The sequence below is a fragment of the Rhopalosiphum padi genome, chromosome 1 (assembly GCF_020882245.1).
Source record: "Rhopalosiphum padi isolate XX-2018 chromosome 1, ASM2088224v1, whole genome shotgun sequence".
NCBI classification, from domain to species: Eukaryota; Metazoa; Arthropoda; class Insecta; order Hemiptera; family Aphididae; genus Rhopalosiphum; species Rhopalosiphum padi.
This window is the reverse complement of record NC_083597.1, coordinates 86,456,936-86,475,974: the sequence shown is the minus strand read 5'-3', so window position 1 is coordinate 86,475,974 and position 19,039 is coordinate 86,456,936. Positions and strand designations below refer to the sequence as shown.

At 28.3% G+C, this 19,039-nt stretch overlaps 2 protein-coding genes across 2 annotated transcripts; one reads left to right on the top strand and one right to left on the bottom strand.

Moving 5' to 3' along the window:
- The first annotated feature begins 5,241 nt into the window (after window positions 1-5,241).
- On the top strand, window positions 5,242-6,457 carry LOC132917193 (uncharacterized). Its single transcript, XM_060977810.1, has 2 exons — window positions 5,242-5,555; window positions 5,831-6,457. Exons 1-2 carry the CDS (start codon window positions 5,548-5,550, stop codon window positions 6,288-6,290), a joined length of 468 nt encoding a protein of 155 aa, XP_060833793.1. The 5' UTR covers window positions 5,242-5,547; the 3' UTR covers window positions 6,291-6,457.
- A 4,951-nt stretch (window positions 6,458-11,408) lies between these two features.
- On the bottom strand, window positions 11,409-18,112 carry LOC132918005 (uncharacterized). The gene is made up of 8 exons (XM_060979053.1): window positions 17,966-18,112; window positions 16,852-17,025; window positions 15,808-16,010; window positions 14,802-14,952; window positions 12,807-12,940; window positions 12,620-12,742; window positions 11,956-12,021; window positions 11,409-11,898 (listed from the first exon to the last, which is right to left on the bottom strand). Exons 1-8 carry the CDS (start codon window positions 18,042-18,044, stop codon window positions 11,731-11,733), a joined length of 1,098 nt encoding a protein of 365 aa, XP_060835036.1. The 5' UTR covers window positions 18,045-18,112; the 3' UTR covers window positions 11,409-11,730.
- Window positions 18,113-19,039: the final 927 nt, after the last annotated feature.

Genomic DNA, 19,039 nt, shown 5'->3' with positions numbered 1-19,039 from the left:
AAAAAATAGTCCTACTAATTTATGGAATTTTAAATATAGGTTACCATTTGAAAATCAAAAGTTGGTAGTAGTTTCACTATTCAATAATAGAGTGAAAAAAATAAAAATTTCATACAGTTTGAGAAAAGCATGATACAAATTATTTTGAAAAAAAAAATGAAGAAAATCTATACATAACAAAGTAATGAGTATATAATGATAAAGAATCACTCTGTATACATTATATATTTATGTGAACAATTGTATTACACAGTACACACATTTGATATTCTTTGAATAAATAGTTTTAATTAAACAAATATTATAATATGATAAGGTACTATTTAGAAATAATTCATTAAAAACACATTATTGTCAGAATACACAATATAAATAGCTTCTAATAAAAATGTGTTTTATGATCTATATTAACAAAAAACGATATTTCCGTCACACTCCGTGTTTGAATAATACTTTAAATCAACAATCCACATATCACACATTATTAATAAGAATGTACTATAATTATTCATTACTTTTAATAAGAAGTATTTTTATCTTAGCAATACGTACGCAATCTCAATATTTAATAGGTGACTTTATTTTGTTTTAATAAATGCTTTTTATAAAAAATAAAAAATTAGTACTATTCTGTTGTAGATTTAGAGTCAACATTTTTGAAGTGTATGCTGCACACTCCGTAGCATTTACGCATGATATGCCACTCCATAATATATTAAAATAGCTCGATTTTGCGATGTTTCAATCGAGAACACGGAGTTGACAATATGTGATAATTGTCTATCAACGACAACCCGTCGTCCGCATAATTTGTAGTTGTAAAGTATAAAGTGTATTCCGGTGTCGTCATGCGCGTTCGCTTTTCGTCCGTTTCGTCGTTGTGTTTACGCCGTAAGTGGTCAACTGTTTGGGGTCATCAGTCATAATAATATAATCATATTAAATTGCAACATGTCCTGTCTTCGCCGTGTATGTCGACATATCGCTGACTGCATGTTTCGCTGAATTCACGACACACGGTTTTTGTCGCATCTCGCGTTTGGTTAACAATAATAATCGTTCGTTATTCGTCGCATAGTACGCAGTCCGTTTGATGTCGTAATTAATTTGGCGTTCGCCTTTACCTCAATAGTGTTGTTGGTCATCTAAATTATGACAAAATATTTTGTCATGATCTAAATAATGATCGAACGCGTCCGGTGTCCATGCTGTGCCGCACGTTCGAGTTGTGTTCCGCATTGCGTTCTGTCATTGAATTTTGTATTGACCATTTTGTACATGATATGTTGTTGCATTAGTTTGCGACCAAATCGTGCCGTGGTAATAATATTGTTATATTGTAACGATACATCGTACGATGATGATAAGTTTCGATGCGCGTGCGCCGCTTATCCGGCGTCGCGATTAACCGACTTATAGGTGCATATATTGCTGATTCGATGTCATACGTCTGCAGCGATCAGTAAAAACTCCAAACTATTCACGTCCAAGTTATTGAACTTCGACATTGAGAAAGGAGTTATTAAAATAAAACATGTTTGGAATACAGGCCCTGTTATAGCTGCGGCTGTTAAACACGGGTTATAAATGATATCGAAATAGGCATTTGAGATGTGGTGTTAGAGACGCATGCGAGTTTGTTCGAATAAGCTGGGTGAAACGAAAAAGAAAATTAAGAGATATTGGAAATAGTAAATGAGAAACGTCTATTAATAGACTCGATTAGAGAGAGAAGATGGAAAATGGTGTGGGACATATAATATATTAAGACATCCAGATAGTTACACATCACAATATTAGAGGGCGCGCGATGCCATTGTGATTCAAGGGAAAAGACCACCACTTGGGTGAACACGTAATAATAATAAACCGCATGCAGTCGATGTCTGGTGGCTTGTTTCGTTTCTTTCGCATGTGTAAGCATCACGAAAAATATCTGCCGCTCTACTGGCAGCGTATTTTACAATGTTTTCTGTATGATCACACGCACGCACGTGTGTGCGGCTAAATCTACGTAATTTCGGAATACGTACTGCGTCGCAGTATAGTTTCTCTTTTCCGAGCCATTGACATTTCGGACGGTGAACAGACCAGTTTGGTATGACGACGCGACGTCGTGTGTAATATGTTCGAATTTTAACTCTGTCGACAAGTCCACCATAATTTGATGAACGATAAACGTCAGACGGTTGAATACCTCTCTATATAATAATTATTGTGATCTGTGTACAATATATCTATTAGCCGTTATAGATAATATTATTAACGACTAGCTGTATGACCTTAAGTCAACATAGACAATTAAACAACTATAAAATACAATGGCGGTTAATATAATTAAAACATTTTTACTTATACTATTATTTTAATATTTTGCAATAGTATTGTATCCACTCGTAAATCGTAATAGCATAAAGTTAACTGGATTGATTAAAAATTATTAGTCCTTATTATAGGACAGTTTTTGCTACACGGTACGCAATGGTCGCCGGTACAGGCATCGCAGCGACCACTCTATGCCTTATCAACCGTCACCACGTACCTGCAGCCGTCGGCCGTCTCGCTTTCCTGCGTGAACCAGTGTCTTACCGACAAAGGTGACAACGTCTCCCAGTCGTAAGACCACGTAAAGCATAATTGTGTATTCTCTTTTGATGTCGTCAACACCTGACATAGTGACATTTGACAACTAGCTATTGTGTACCATTGTTTATCATCAATAAAAATACATCGTACGAATAGTGAGATTCGTGTTGTTCTGACCGGCTCACCACGGACTCACCGAGCACCTATCGCCGTTATTATTAATAATAATACTAGTTCTACAGTTAAACTGTCTATTTTAAATAATAATAAAAAGAAAAATGAACAAGCAGTATATTCTTATGTAAAAATATTTGATTGTGCAAACATTATATAAATAGCATTTAGAAATAATTAATTAAAACACATAATTTTCAGAATAAGATATATAAATAGCTTATTATAGAAATGAGTTATATGGTCTACTTCAATAAAAATTAATATTTCTATCACACTCCGTGTGTGCATAATGCTTTGAATCTGTATATTATTACACTAAATTAATGAGAATGTACTGTTATCGTCCATTACTTTTAATTAGTAGTAGTCTTATCCTAAAAGTAAATACTTTAAAGTTAATATTTAAAAGGTGAGCTTTTTAAAAATATATATTTTTTTAGTAAGAAAAAAAAGTGATTACTGATCAGCTAGATTAGTAGATTTTGTGTGGCTCACTTCGATTAATGTCTAAAAGTGTAAAAGTTGAATTCAATGATATAATATCAAAGTATAAGAAAAGCGTCGATAAGAGCAAATGATGATATTATGTAAATTATATATTACATTAAAATTTTTATTAGTGATTTATCTAACTATTGGTATTATAGGTAGAATAGATAGATCGATTATTTTGTCGGAATTATTATTACAATTTGACGTTAAATTTTCATAATAGTATTTACTATACTTTAATCGTGGCGACATGGTATAAATAGACAATATCTTACGATTAATTTAGATATTACCGTTTTTCAAAAACATCAAAAAAATGTCGAAAATCCAAATATTAAGCACCTAAATACGCTAAAATGACTTTCCGTCGGCCTTTATTCTATATCAAAAAAAAAAATGTCGATTATCCAAATATTAACCACCTAAGTATAGTTATAAGTTAATTTTATAGTTTATCCTTGTTCACTTTTTTCTGTAGTTATTTTTAATGTAGAAAGAAATTGTTTCAATTAAATCCACTTTGCTACCAAAAACTAACATCAAAATTGAAAATCAATGCATTTATACTGCCAAAATATCTGATGATTGTTAAAAAAAAAAATATAAGAAGAAGGAAATTTAGTAGAATAATTGTATAATCAAAAAATAAATAATTTCATCTGAATCTAAATTAAAAAAAAATTGAATTGATGATTTTAATTATATGATATTTATTAACTTGTCATAATATGCAACCAATCTATCAATTCTAAAAACTATATGTATATCTATTACATGTTGGAGACCGCCCATATTCATTCATCAACACCCAGACCGAATCGGTGGGTATGGAAACTTGAAATTTTGTATACAGAGGTTCCTTAAGTAATATAGTGGTGCACTTAGAAAGAATTTTTCAAAATTCGAACTCTAAGGGGGTAAAAGGGAGGTCTTTTTATATAGCTATAGATTTATGTATTTTTTAATTGTTTAATAATTGTTTGCTATTTCTTTTTCTTCTAAGCGGTTATTGCTATGATACTACAAATACGTCTAATTACTTTAGATATGTTTTTTTTTATATATATTTTTAGTATACTAGCAACCAACTGTTTAGAAGAGATAACAAACAATTATTAACCAATTAAAAAATACATTTTAGATCATCTAATACACGGGCAACGCCGTGGCGGAACAGCTCGTACACATATATGTTATAATTGTAATATTTAAATAAATAAGTTAATATATGAAATATTGCTCTACTAGATGTTATGTGTTTCAATTATTTAATAGAAAATATCACATTTTATAATTTTTATTCACATTCCATCATTGGATTGGTACAGTGATCTATTAAAAATTGTCCACGTAAATCGAGGCCAATCACTAATTCTATAAATCTCTTTTTCGACTCGAGATAATTTTTAAAATGTAATAATATTATATATACTATATTCATATAATACTATAAATTTGTTTATAAAATAATATATGCAAATATAGCAATAACTTACAATAATTTATCTTAAAATCATTAACAAATTTGCTGCTGCAGAGAGAATAAACACAATTTATGCATTTTCCGATATATTCGACCGTTAACATCGGAAATCGTATAAATATTTGTACACAACAATAGAATGTTTTGTCAAGGTCTCACTCTTGATGACATATTATACGCACAAATAAATATACTCAACACGTTATACGTTATTACGTAATATGTCTATTACATAATAATATGGCAAGTCCGATATAAAATTAAAAAAACAAATCATAATAATATTAGAAAAAAATCCATATCACAAATAATATATTATCATTTTTCGATTAATAAGGTATTGGGTCCGCAGTGACCCTGCAGAAATCTCTAGCTTTTCCGAATAAAATAATAGAAAAAACGTAGCTTACCGTTTTGATATTAACGCCGTGTTGTTTCAGGTGATGTCGTAAAGACGTACATAATAGTTGCTCGCAATTACGATAATAGTGTGCGAATTCCACGTTAATGTGAAGTATATCGACGTTTTCGAAAATGTCACTTTTGCCGATCGCGAGTGATTACGTGACGAGCTCCCGAGACTCCCTACTGCCGAACTGGCCATTTGTAGCAAACGTCGACACCTCCCGCAAGACAACGTCTGCTATATAAGCCCAAGACGACAGTCGAAAAGACACATCATTCGATCAGTCGTCTCTTGGAATACACTTTACCGATAAGTCTCCACAGCCAAACAAATCGATTGACATCACTCGACGAACACTCGAAATCGACACTCTTCATAAACCTTCAACAACAACAACGACAACATGTTCAAGTGAGTCTAAATTATTATTATAACTACCGAGTACAAACTTTACGGTCGACGAATTTAACTCAACCGACGTTTTCCGCCAAAGCATATTAAAATATTATACTTGCGAGACGTTTCGAATACGTTGCAGCGACAAGTAATATTATCTTTAATCTTTAGCGCCGGTATCGTCGCGGATATTATACGAACCTCCGAAAACCGAATAATTTATTGTATTTATTTATTATAATTCGAACACATCAATAACAAAACGATTTTGTCGCCGTGCACACACACAGGTACACGATCGTGATCGCAGCGGTGGTTGTCGTATCGGCGTCTCTGGCCAACTCCGTGTCGGCCAACACTTCCCCGACAGCGGCCAACCAATACGACCCTATGTTCGGCGCGGCCACAGCCGTCCACAAGAACAAGCAGGACCACAACGGCGGCGGAAACCTATTGGAGTCCGGTCTGTCCGGTCTGTTCAAGTCGTTCAATCTGAAGAAAGTCATCAAGACCGCCCTGATCGTCGGTGCGGTGGTCGTGTTGGGCGCAGTAGCCGCGGCCGGCGCCGCCGGTATCGCCGCCATCGTGACCGCGGTGAGCGCCGCGTTACCGTACTTCCGGCTGTTCTTCGGCGGCCACAAGGGCCACAACGGCCCCAAGGGCGGCAAGTCTTCCGATTCCGAGATGGACGTCATCAGCGAGTTCGTGTTGGGCGCGTTCAACAAATACGACAGTCAGCACAAGGCGTAATGACGCGACACGTAATACTGTATTAGTATTATTATTGACCGTTTGGTTTTATTTATTGTACATTATTATTAATATTCACGACTCGCCGATAACGGCTTACCTATATTTATATTATATTATTATGTTTCGTGTGTGGTTATACAATAAACAAAAATGTTCTACTCTAATACGCTCGTCGTATATCACTTATTATTAACTATTTATTATTATTATCATATTATGCTTATTTGTGGTGCCCCCATCACTGGCCATGATCATAGTAAGCCATCGCGCTTATTGTACCTGTAATTTGTATACTGCGCTTGCGTGCGTTCAATGTGTTCCAAATTCGTTCGAGTATGCTCTTATAAGGTATTTTGTTCGTAAAATGAACGGAAATTGAATAAGTAAATTAGTAAAAAACAAAAAAATGTCTTTTTATAACTGTTATTATTACATAATACAATATAAAGTTTATAAATATAATAACACTTTTTGTACTGAAAGTACTGCTGTATATTTTAAGTATCGTATTATATAGTAATAGTAAAATATTTTAAAAATCACATAATCAAATAATTCGTTAAAATAAAATAAAATCATTTGAAAAATTTCAGTAGAACCGATAATCACACTACACGACAGTATATATTATGTAGTATATGGTGCGTATAGTGTCTGACAACTGAGACTTGACTGCAATAAAAAAAAATTAAGTTATCACATGGATACTTATTTTCAGTTCGGTAAGTTTATTCCTTGTTTCCTTATAAAACAAAAAAATTACTTGAAACGATATGTCGCAAATGTATGTAACAATATATCTTTGGTCATTACTATTGGTAATTTATTTTTCTATTATCACCTACTTGCGGTTTTATGGTACCTATATTGGTAATTATTTTTTTTCTTAAACAAATTATCTATATTATGTTAATTATCTATAATAATAATATAATTCGATTTCAGATATCAAAATAGTATTGCTAGAGAAGTTTAGATAATTAACTTAAATTCATACTTACAATACTTTAAATGTAATGGGTTTTTTTTTATAGGAAATTTTATTAGGGTTTGTATTCCAAACATGTTTTGTTTTAATGGCTATTTTTTAATGTTATTAACGCAATGACATATCAAACACAAAATGGCCAATATAAAATTCAATGACCGAACGACAGCGCGAAATGCAGAACATAACTCGAACGTGCGGCACAGCACGGACACCGGACGCGTCGCCTATTCGATCATTATTTAGATGACCAATAACACTATTGAGGTAGCGTATTATGCGACGAATAACGGTCGATAATTATTAACCAAACTTGAGATGAGTCGTGAATTCAGTGAAACATGCAGTCGGCTATATGTCGACCCACATGGCGAAGACCGGAAATGGCGCAATACAATATGATTATATTATGACCGATGATCCCAAACAGTGGACCACTTCCGGCGTACCCATAAAGACGAAACGGACAAAAAGCGAACGCGCATGACGACACCGGAATACACTTTACACAACTACAAATTATGCGGACGACGCACTGTCGCTAATAGGCCATGACCACAACTCCGCAGGGCCATCTTTAACCTTTTCGAGGCCCTGGCCAGTGATATAATGGGACCTCTACGACATGGACAGAGAACTATTTTATTAAAACGGGTAAATATGGTGGTGGAAAAAGAAAAAGTCTAGAGGGGCCCTATCGATCGTGGGGCCCTTGGCACGTGCCCAAAGTGCCCGATAGGGAAGAGGTGCCAGCAACTCCGTGTAATGAAACATCTCAAACCCGAATTATTTTAATATATTTTATTATGCAGTGGCGTAACATGCGTAAATATGCTGTGCAGTATACACTTCAAACATTTAAAAAATATTATTATTTTTTTTTATTATTACATTAAATATTATTTTGTGATATCGTATATGACGTATTACTTTAGATTACCTTTATAGTTCACAGAAGTTGATCAATCCGAAACACCATGGCCAAGCCACGCGATAACGTATAACAATATTACATTAAGGGTAGGTAAATGACTATACTTTTGTAGGTTCCATCACGCCATATTAATTAGTAATTATATCATATAACGATATTTTATTGTACCTACCGTGTTTATTACATGTGCAGTATGAGCATTAACGAATGCATACGTATACACTGACAATAATTTATATCTTTTGATATAGATGATATCGATAACAAAACAAAAAACACCCTTAAGCCGTCGCTGTCGTGTTTCCACTCTTCACGTATATGCGTGATCAGTATTGCATACCCTATATAAATTTGCACGTTATGCCGTTATTCCACTGCGTATTTTAAATTTTATAACATTTATTATCATTTAGACATGGGTAATATTATATGTTTATTGTGATATTTCACAATATTTAAATTGGTATTTTTTTAAACTAGTTAATAATCAAAAATGAATTCGGTCATCTGTGAGTGTTCAATTGCAAAACTATTTTTAAAGCCTTTCGGTTCACTGAATTTTGATGAAAAAGTATTATTGGGATAGGAAAACACACTAATAATTATTAAAATTTTAAATATGAATAACTTGTGTATGTTTAAAATTTAATTTTTGAAAACGGGTGGCGTGGCGAGCTCCAACCCCACAAATGCATTACATTATAATTTTGACCGCATAAATTAATTTGAGACTCACGCTACGCCACTGTTGTACACATTAATTATAGTTAGACACTTAAAATCTATTATAAAACAGATCTGAACCCAATTTTTATTTAAAAAAAAAAACATTTATTAAAACAAATAAGGTCACCTTTTAAATCTTGAGATTGCGTACGTATTGCTAAGATAAAAATACTTCTTATTAAAAGTAATGAATAATTATAGTACATTCTTATTAACAATGTGTGATATGTGGATTGTTGATTTAAAGTATTATTCAAACACGGAGTGTGACGGAAATATCGTTTTTTGTTAATATAGATCATAAAACACATTTTTATTATAAGCTATTTATATCGTGTATTTTGACAATAATGTGTTTTTAATGAATTATTTCTAAATAGTACCTTATCATATTATAATATTTGTTTAATTAAAACTATTTATTCAAAGAATATCAAATGTGTGTATTATAATTTTGCACGTAAATATAATATAACATATACAGGGTGATTCTTTTATCATTATACAGTCATTATTTCGTTAAGTATTGACTTTTTTTCAAAATATTTTGTGTTATGCTTTTCTCAAATTGTATGAAATTTTCATTTTTTTCATCCTTTTATTTAATAGTAAAACCACTATCGACTTTTGATTTTGAAATTGTAACATATTTAAAATGTAATAAAATAGTAGGACTATTTTTTTTATGAATTTTAACGTTAAAATCATTATTTTTTATTTAACTGTTAGTGAGTTATAGGCTATAGCTCAGTGATGCCCAACCTTTTTTGTTCAGCGTGCCACTTTGGTAAACAATCATCTCTGAACGGGCCACCAAATATAAAAGAACAATGATCAGTATATCAATATATGAAAAAAAACTAATTTTTAAATTTGTGATGGGCGGCACAGAATACCTTCGCGGGCCACTCAAAGTTGGATGAATTGAGGTTTTAAGGTGTCATATCCTACACATACAGGTCATTACGGTTGGGAGAGACGTTGGTATAACTACTAGTACAAAGTTCATCACTGGGTCCGGCGGTCGTCATAACCGCACATTTTACACCATTCAATACTGCACACGTTTATTCTATTGTTAAAAAGGAAAATTTGAAATGTCGATAGTTCAAAACCGCACACATTCGATTCACAATTAAAAATTAAACAGCAAAATCATAAAATTGTATTTCATCTGGAAAAGTAGCCTTAATCTTAACAAATGTTTTAGGAATCAAATGTGGCAAACTTAAAAAAAGTTTTAACCATAATCCAGATTGTGAATTTTTATTATTGTAATTTTTTCTGATATTAGAATAAAACTGATTTTGCTGTATAATCTCGAAAGTGTTATTTTTATGATTTTGTGATCTTGATTAAATATGACTAACTGGTGTACGATACTAAACGATTTAATGTTATTTCATACGTTATTAATATATATCAATATCAATATCAATAATGCTGTTTTGAACGACGACCTATTTTGAAAGTGTGCGGTTATGAACGATGCCCATTCTGTCGATAGTCGATAACGAGTTTATTACATATGAAAATATGTACCATTTATTATCTATTAATCGCATGACTACGGGTCTTCAGAAACAAAAAGTACTATAGATATATTATAATCATTTGCGATTAAACATCGTACACCATACAACATCACCATCATAGTGAGCCATAAAGTGGTTAGGTTGTCAATCTAAAATTTATTTAAATTACGTAATTGTTTTGACTTTTTTTAAATAAAATAGCAAAAAAAATTTTATTTAATATTATATATTTTTTAAGTGCTTAATTACTTGAATATTTAGTGCTGTATTAGAACTACAAGTCCTCTGCCCTAAGAATCATATTATATAGAATAGTTACACATAATATTATATTTATATTTAAATACACGATTATTTATAAAAATAAATGTTTCATAAATGTTCAGCATATAATAAAATCAACAAAGAAATTGAATTAAATTAATTAAATGTATATACAGACATAAAGTGTATTTTATATTATAGGTATTATATTATATTATAGTTTATATAATAATATATTATATGTATAATATGTATCAAAAGTGATCAAAGCTATATTGTATTATTATTGCTTATGCTCAGGACATTATTCAAGAACAATTTTTTATAAGCGGTCCACCACTTTTTTCAAATATTAAATTATTATTGATGAATTAGTCAATGTTCACTACTACTGTTATTTGCGAAACGTATACTAAATTGTTTGGATAAAAAAAAACCCTAAAATGTTAAAATAACAAGATCAATTATTATTTAATAAAAATATAATTTCTAAATGAATGAGTGTATTTTTTGATTTATTTTCGAAATAATCACACATAATATTATATATTTTGTACCATAAAGGCCATTAATAAAAACAGACATTTAATTAATCATAAAATATTTATTTTTCAAATTTTACAAATAATAAATTATTAATGAATATAATTAATTAAATGTACCTATATAAAACAAAATGTGATCAATGTTAATAGTATTATTATTTCCAATGCTCAGACCGTTTTGGGTAGATTCTTCCAATGTTTTTAAATATCTTAATGAAAATATTAAATTATTATCGATAAATGAAGAAGTCAATATTTACTGTTATGAATGTTATTATATTAATGATAGTTTCTAAACTTTAATGTATAATGAATAAAAGGTAAAAAACATAAATGTGATATAATACATTATAAAGGTATATAAAGTATATTCATAATTATGATTATTTAACTTTAAAAATTATAGAGCTAGTGGATATTGTAAAAAGTTGAATGATGTTGTTTTTTAATGTCTATTTAATAATTCACATGGTTTTGTTGAAACGCCCTTAAAACCATCTAGCATAGCATGAAACGCAGGGTATGGCTTTTCACAGTTACAACAATTATCAGGATCATCCATATCAATATAACGTACCATAAATCCTTCTCCGTTATCTTTCGAATATTGACCCTAAAAATAATCCAATTGTAAATAATTCATACATTTTTAAATATTAAAAAACATTACTTTTTCATTATATGACAATAGAGTATCTGCACACCAATCACATGCTACATTTGGATCTACACACATCTACAAATATATTTTTATTAATATAAATGATTAAAAATATTTAGATTTTAAACCAACTATATATATAATATTATAAGGGACTGTAATAATGATTTCAATAAATTCGTTGGTTAATCATGAAATATCATAAGGTCTAATTTTTATCCTGGAATTCAATCACTTTGAATGAATAGCTCACATCAGTAGTGATTTTAAGGGGAACTGGTAGATTATTCTCCCCTCTTGACTTGTGTACATGTACTTTATGAGACTTCCTAGACTTTGTGCTCAAAATATAAAAAGAATGTCATCCATGTATGGGTTGGCAATAGATTTTATAGCACATAGAATTACATTTCATGTATTTTATGAATTTTACTTAAATATTTGATTAAATATATTAATTAAATTAATGTATCTATATGAGTATGTTTAAAAATGTATCTAGTTGATTGACCAAGATAATTATTCATCAATTTGTTACTTCTAAATTTTTATTTTGATTATATTCGTGAAAAATGTTATTATTTTTTTACGGATTAGAGTATAAGTATATTAATAACTTAAGTTTAATTGATAAATAATAAATCATTGATTAATTTATGTATGATTTTAATACCATTGCAGTAGTCACATCACAAACAGTTTTTGAATCATCAGGTGATACTGGGCCTGTTCTAAACTTAAAATATGTTTTTTCTTTTGGAAAAGATAAATTCTGTAAGGCATCTCTTAAATTTTCCTTGAAAAATAGATTAAATTACAAGATATAAATTTGCTATTGATCGTTAAAAATGTATTAGTACCAATGTATATATTGTATTTGATCCATTCATTGGAGTTATTCCGGTATTTCTAAAGTCAGCAGTACATGGATTAAAGAACTCCAGAGATACAGCGTAAAAATCTACAGCTGCGTCTATTACGGTAATATCCAACCCTTTTAAAATATCGATAAAAAAAATTATTGTAATAATTTCTAAACGAAATATAATAAAAATAATATATATAATATATATAATATGTTCTTTATTTTTTATCGACCTAGAATCGGGTATTAGTAATTCAGGTATAATCAAGTTAACTCCATTATACAACTCAAAAATCGACGTTGATGCACCCCAACCAAAAAATATACTCCCCTATGCCTACGCTCAGGGCCCTCACAAGGAGGGGACAGAAAGACCCATGGTTTTTGGTTCTCGACAAATAATTACTTCAAAATATATTAGAAAATGTTTTAAATACTTAATTTTCTTTTAACATTCAAATATTATTTTAAGATTTTTTAATCAACTCGAAAATTATATGCCTAATCTATGGATTATGATTACATACTAAATATTATAATATCACACCAATATTAATAACTTGATTACAATCGATTACCTACGAAATTTTTCCCTCTTTTTCCAAAACTAATAACCAAAGTTGGATTATTTATAAAATGTATAGGTACACGTGATATTTTTTCGTATTAATTTAATTGTGTAATATTAATAAAAAAATATTTTTCTAGTCATAAGTTAGTTTTCATTTATATATTATATCATGATGTTATTATCATATATTTATTTTATATAAACATGATGCACATACACATATTAATAAATTAATAAATGCTTTATTTATTTATTAATATTTTGTCTATAGTTCTACACTGTTAGTAATCTGTCACACTAAAAATAGTGGTATTATCTATGGATCTCATAATAATTAGCCTATTAATAACTTTGGTGCAAAAAAAATGTATTATCTGAAATATAAATAATATTTATACTTATACAATAGTTGATAAAAAAAAATTAGTTAATATAGAAATTTTAATTTAAGTCATAATGTGTACCTATTATGTATTATAATTTATAAGTTTACCAGAACTATACATACATACATTTAAATATTAAACAGTATAAATTATAACAATCACACTGTTTTAACAAATGTTTTATAACTTTTTTTTTCGAGATTTTAACTTTTAACCTAAATTTTAAGTGTATACTAGCATTAATTATAAAGACTATACTAAGCATACTATATAATATTTATAATCAATGGTACTATGTATATAATATTACAAATGTATTCGATTTTCAAAGGATAACTATAAATTTTGTTGATATTTTATTTTTAATTATACCTTCACTTATACTCTATACATAAAACTGATATTTAAGATTCCTGTATTCATATCAAAAACTTAATGCTATTTAAGCAGGGCTCGGATTTAGTTTTGTACCACAGCCAAAAATATGATGTGGAGAGGGGCATATCTACGCTGTCTATTATATTGTTAGGTTAGAAAATTGATATTGTCAATTATTGGTATTGGGTAAAAATTCTATTTTTTTGTTTTGTTATATCGATTATTTTGAATTTTACAAAATAGTAATACCAACTAGATCCTCTATTGGGTACCACAAAAACCTCAAAATTAAAAATCGAAGAATTTCTATTGCGCAAAAGGTCATAAATGACAGAAAAATAAAACACACATGCATCATTGTAAAACTAATTATATATAATTACAACGTTCGAAATCTAATTTAACTTAACCCAAAATTTGATCAAATTTAAATATTTATAACTCATAGCTTGAAAGTAAACTTCGTTGAGTTTACTTCATAAAAATTATTCAATTAAAAAACAAATAATATATCTATAGTAAAAAAATAATTCCATTTGGTTCTGGAACCATTAAAAAATCTAAACAAATAACGACAGAGTATATCACTTGTGTAGAATATTATAATCATTTCACACATATTACTTATCACTATTCTAAAAATTAAAATACTCACATTTTAATCCTGAAGGGTTGATAAACTCATCTATTAAAAAAGCTCCAATTAGATGGAAGCCAACTACAAGTTTTGGAAACTTTTTTTTCATCACTTCAATGTATGTTTTAAGATTTTCAGTATATCCCGGAAATTCTGAAGAAGTAGAAGTCTATGAAAAAGAAATAGCTTATAATAAACATTTGATATATATTTGTATATCATGTTGTAAATTATGATGTATTTGAAAAATAGTTTATACTTTATCATTAAACTACAGCATATTATATAGACTATGAAAAAAAATAAAACATATTAAGAATAATGTTAAACATTCGGGAAAAGTTAATTAACTAAGAATAAATGATTTTAATTTTATAATTCCAAAAATATTTTATTGTATTACCCTTTAGTTTTTGACTATAATTATATATATATATATATATATATATATAGAACAAGTAAGCACATAGACGCAATTTGGGAGGATACTAGTACCCCCCCCCCCCAAAAAAAGTAGTAGTACTCCCCCTATGATGAACCCCATGGTGTTCAGATTTTAATTTTTAATGAAATCTAATAAAATTGGTGATGTGGGTAATATTAACATAAATTATAAAATTTAATTTAAAAAAATGGGTAGGTAACAAATAAAATAATTTTCTAAATTAGACTTTATGATAAAATATTATTAGTGTGTTACAACAACAAAATCGATTCAAAATCATCACCAAGACTTAATTGTTATTAATATGTGCATATTAATCTATAAGTATTTGGTTAGAAACATAGTTTGATTTAGAAATTGTAAATCTCTTAAAATATAATACATATGCACAATAGGTTATAGGATTATTATATTAGGTTATGCAAAAGTTTTATAATTAACCATTATTTTGTAACTAATATTTAACCAAATTTCAATATTATACAACATTTATAATTTTACATTTTTCGGCTTATTTATAGTCTACATGGAAATTTTAGCTTTTAATAATTTAACAGTTAAAAATAAAAAGATTCTTACATCATACTGTAAATTAGTAAGTATAACACCTTCGATCTTTGGATGTTTATCAAAAAAATCCTTTAAGCTTTTCATTTCATCTAACGAGTTTACTCCTCCATTAGATGATTCACAAGCAAGCACTTCAGACCATTGTGATTGATTATCGTGACCGTAGAGTGTAAATACAGGCTTACCACTTTCCAACATGCTGTCTAAAACTTCTATATAAATTATAAAAACATTTAAATACATACATAAATAATATATCAAAATATTTTAATTAATACTAGTGTAATTGTTCTACGATTTATGATAAACTAAACAAGTATTATGATGATATTTATGTTTACTCAACCATGACGTAGGTATTGTATAATTCTGTGTAATATTATAACTATACCTACATTATATTGACAGAACAATCAGAAACGGCGTGATTCATTTACAAAGTTCCATAAATAATATCATCATACTGCGGTATTTTATCATAATACAAAAATTACTAAATTCGCAGTCAAACGACTTAAGTTTAAACGTAGTTAAGGTAAATTTCCATTTTAGATAATCCGAAAAATGTTTGTTAAGAGTTCTCTTAATAGGAGAGAGCTTAATCTTTATCTAAAAAAGGAAGAATAACATCCTGTATCTGATTCTAACAGTTTATTTTTATTTTATTCTGTTCAATTTTCGGAATAAATTATTTATGAATCATTATTAGCTATAAGATTACACTTTACTAAATATTATTTTATTTATTACATGATATTTAAAAGATTCTCAAAATATTTCAGTGCTGCTGAAAGTGTATTATTACTTCTGCTATAGTGCTATGATTTATTGAATTGCTACATTATCGAGTTCCATTGTAGGCTTCATAAAATAAAATACTATTTCTAAAGCTTGCGTACTACGCTCATCATACATTATTCAATTTTCTGATAATCAATTTCAAAGGTAATGTTAAATAATTCCTTTATATTTATATACCATAAATATTTATATTTTCGTTAATATATATGATGTTTAATGTTTATATTAATTTTAATAATAAAATAATATTACTAAATTCATTGCTGATCCCCATGGGGTCAGTAATAGTGTAATTTAAAGCCACATAAAGCGCAGTGTAAATTACAGACGTGCAGTCTTGTGGTACTTTTGTAATTAGGACTTCCGAGAGACCACAATCATCTTCAGTGCGGTCACCAAAAAAAAAACACGACGATATTCCAGGGCCTAAAAATATATATAAATATTATTTCGTTTCTTAGTTCTAATTTTAATTCATTTTTGAAGATTTTAAGCATAGTGATATTGATAGGGCTGGTGAAAGCTATGTGTGATTTAGGTGATTTTCTTAGGGTGCCAAACTGAAAATTGTTTAGAATACTTTTATTAATAATTTTGAAAAACAAAAATCAGGAACAGTTATAACAGGTATGTACAGTTTGATAATTAAAAACCTGGATCCTCGTAAGATATTAAAATAGCTATTTTAAAATACTTAAAAAGATTTTCCTGGATTATCTCTTACCTAAAGATTTCAAACAATTTTATAATATTCATTTTATAAATATTCTATTTAAATAGCTTGATCTAACTATTTATACTGAACACAAAGATCCTCATAAAATGCTTTACACACTAGAAAAAAAAATTCAAAAACTACATGAATAACATTTTACGTTCAAATTTAAACAAAAAATGACGATTTAAGTTATTTCATAATTTATCAATAATATTCTTCTTGAATATTTGAAAATGTTACTTATACAATATATGAATTATGAACACCATAGTTAAATCTTCAAATCATCTAAATTAATGGTAAGCTTTTGTTAATTTATTCCTCTAATATACTGAAGAAGATCTAGGATAAAGCAGTAAATATTATTATTTAAATTAAACATCAAATTTTAATAATGTTTCCGACAAAAAATTAATTGACACACCCTTATATTATAGTAATACTAATAGAAATCAGTAATTTAAAATCACTAATGATAATTTTTATGTAATATAGAATATGCACATCATCATTAGATCTCATTTTCGCTTTTCTTAAATTTCATTAAATTCAAATTGTACACATTGTACAAAGTGAGCCACTCTAAATCTACTGTACAACAGGACTGAACTCAACTCTTATTTATTTTTATTTTAAAAAAAAGCTCACCTTTTATATCTTGAGATTTCGTATGTACTGCTAAGATAAGCATACTACTCATTAAAAGTATTGAATGGTAAGAGTACATTATTATTAATAATATTTATTATGTAGATTTTAAAGCATTATTCGCACATGAAGTGTGAAGGAAGTATTATTTTTTATAAAACTAGACCATATAACACATTTTTATGATAAACTATTTATACTGTGTATTTATAATGTGTTTTTAATTAATTATTTCTAAATAGTATTCATATTATAATATTTGTTTAATTAAAATTATTTATTCAACAAATATCAATTGTGTTTAAATTTAAAATAGATAATTTTAAAACTGTATAACTAGTAATTAATATCAAGTAATAGAGTATTTGTGACTTAAAACAGCAAAAACTGTCCTAATCATGATTAATATTTTTTTTTAAATCCTGCTAATGTTATACTATCATGATTTACGATTGGATACATTAATATTGCAAAATATTTCAATTATTTAAATCATCATTATATTTTATATTTGTTCATTAGACGAACTAAGGTCATACAGCTAGTCGGTAATAACATTTATTATGAATTGTATAAACATTTTTAATGAAATAAATGTAATCACTAATCAGTAATCAAGATCGAATCTATTATTTTTAGAAAATTTCAATTTTATTTAAATTCCTAATATTTTGGATATAATAAACAACCCGATAAGGATAAGTGTGAATATATACAAAAACATTTTTCGGCTTAATTAATAATGATGTTCTTATCGTGGCTTATAAATTATAGAATATAGAAACTTGAATTTATACATTAGCAAATAATTTTATATTTACATTTAATTTATAAATTGATATATATAATACTTTATGTAGTACATAATTTTAAGAATTAAAAAAAATATTCTTGAACAATAATTTTTGCCCAAAAACTTAAAAATATAAATAAAGATTATTTATTTAAAAATACAAAATATAAAAAAATCATATTTATATTTTTATAATAATATGTGAGTTAATGTAAAGACATAATATTTTTTAGGCTAAATAATTTGCAATTATATGTAAAAAATTATATTCTATCATATTT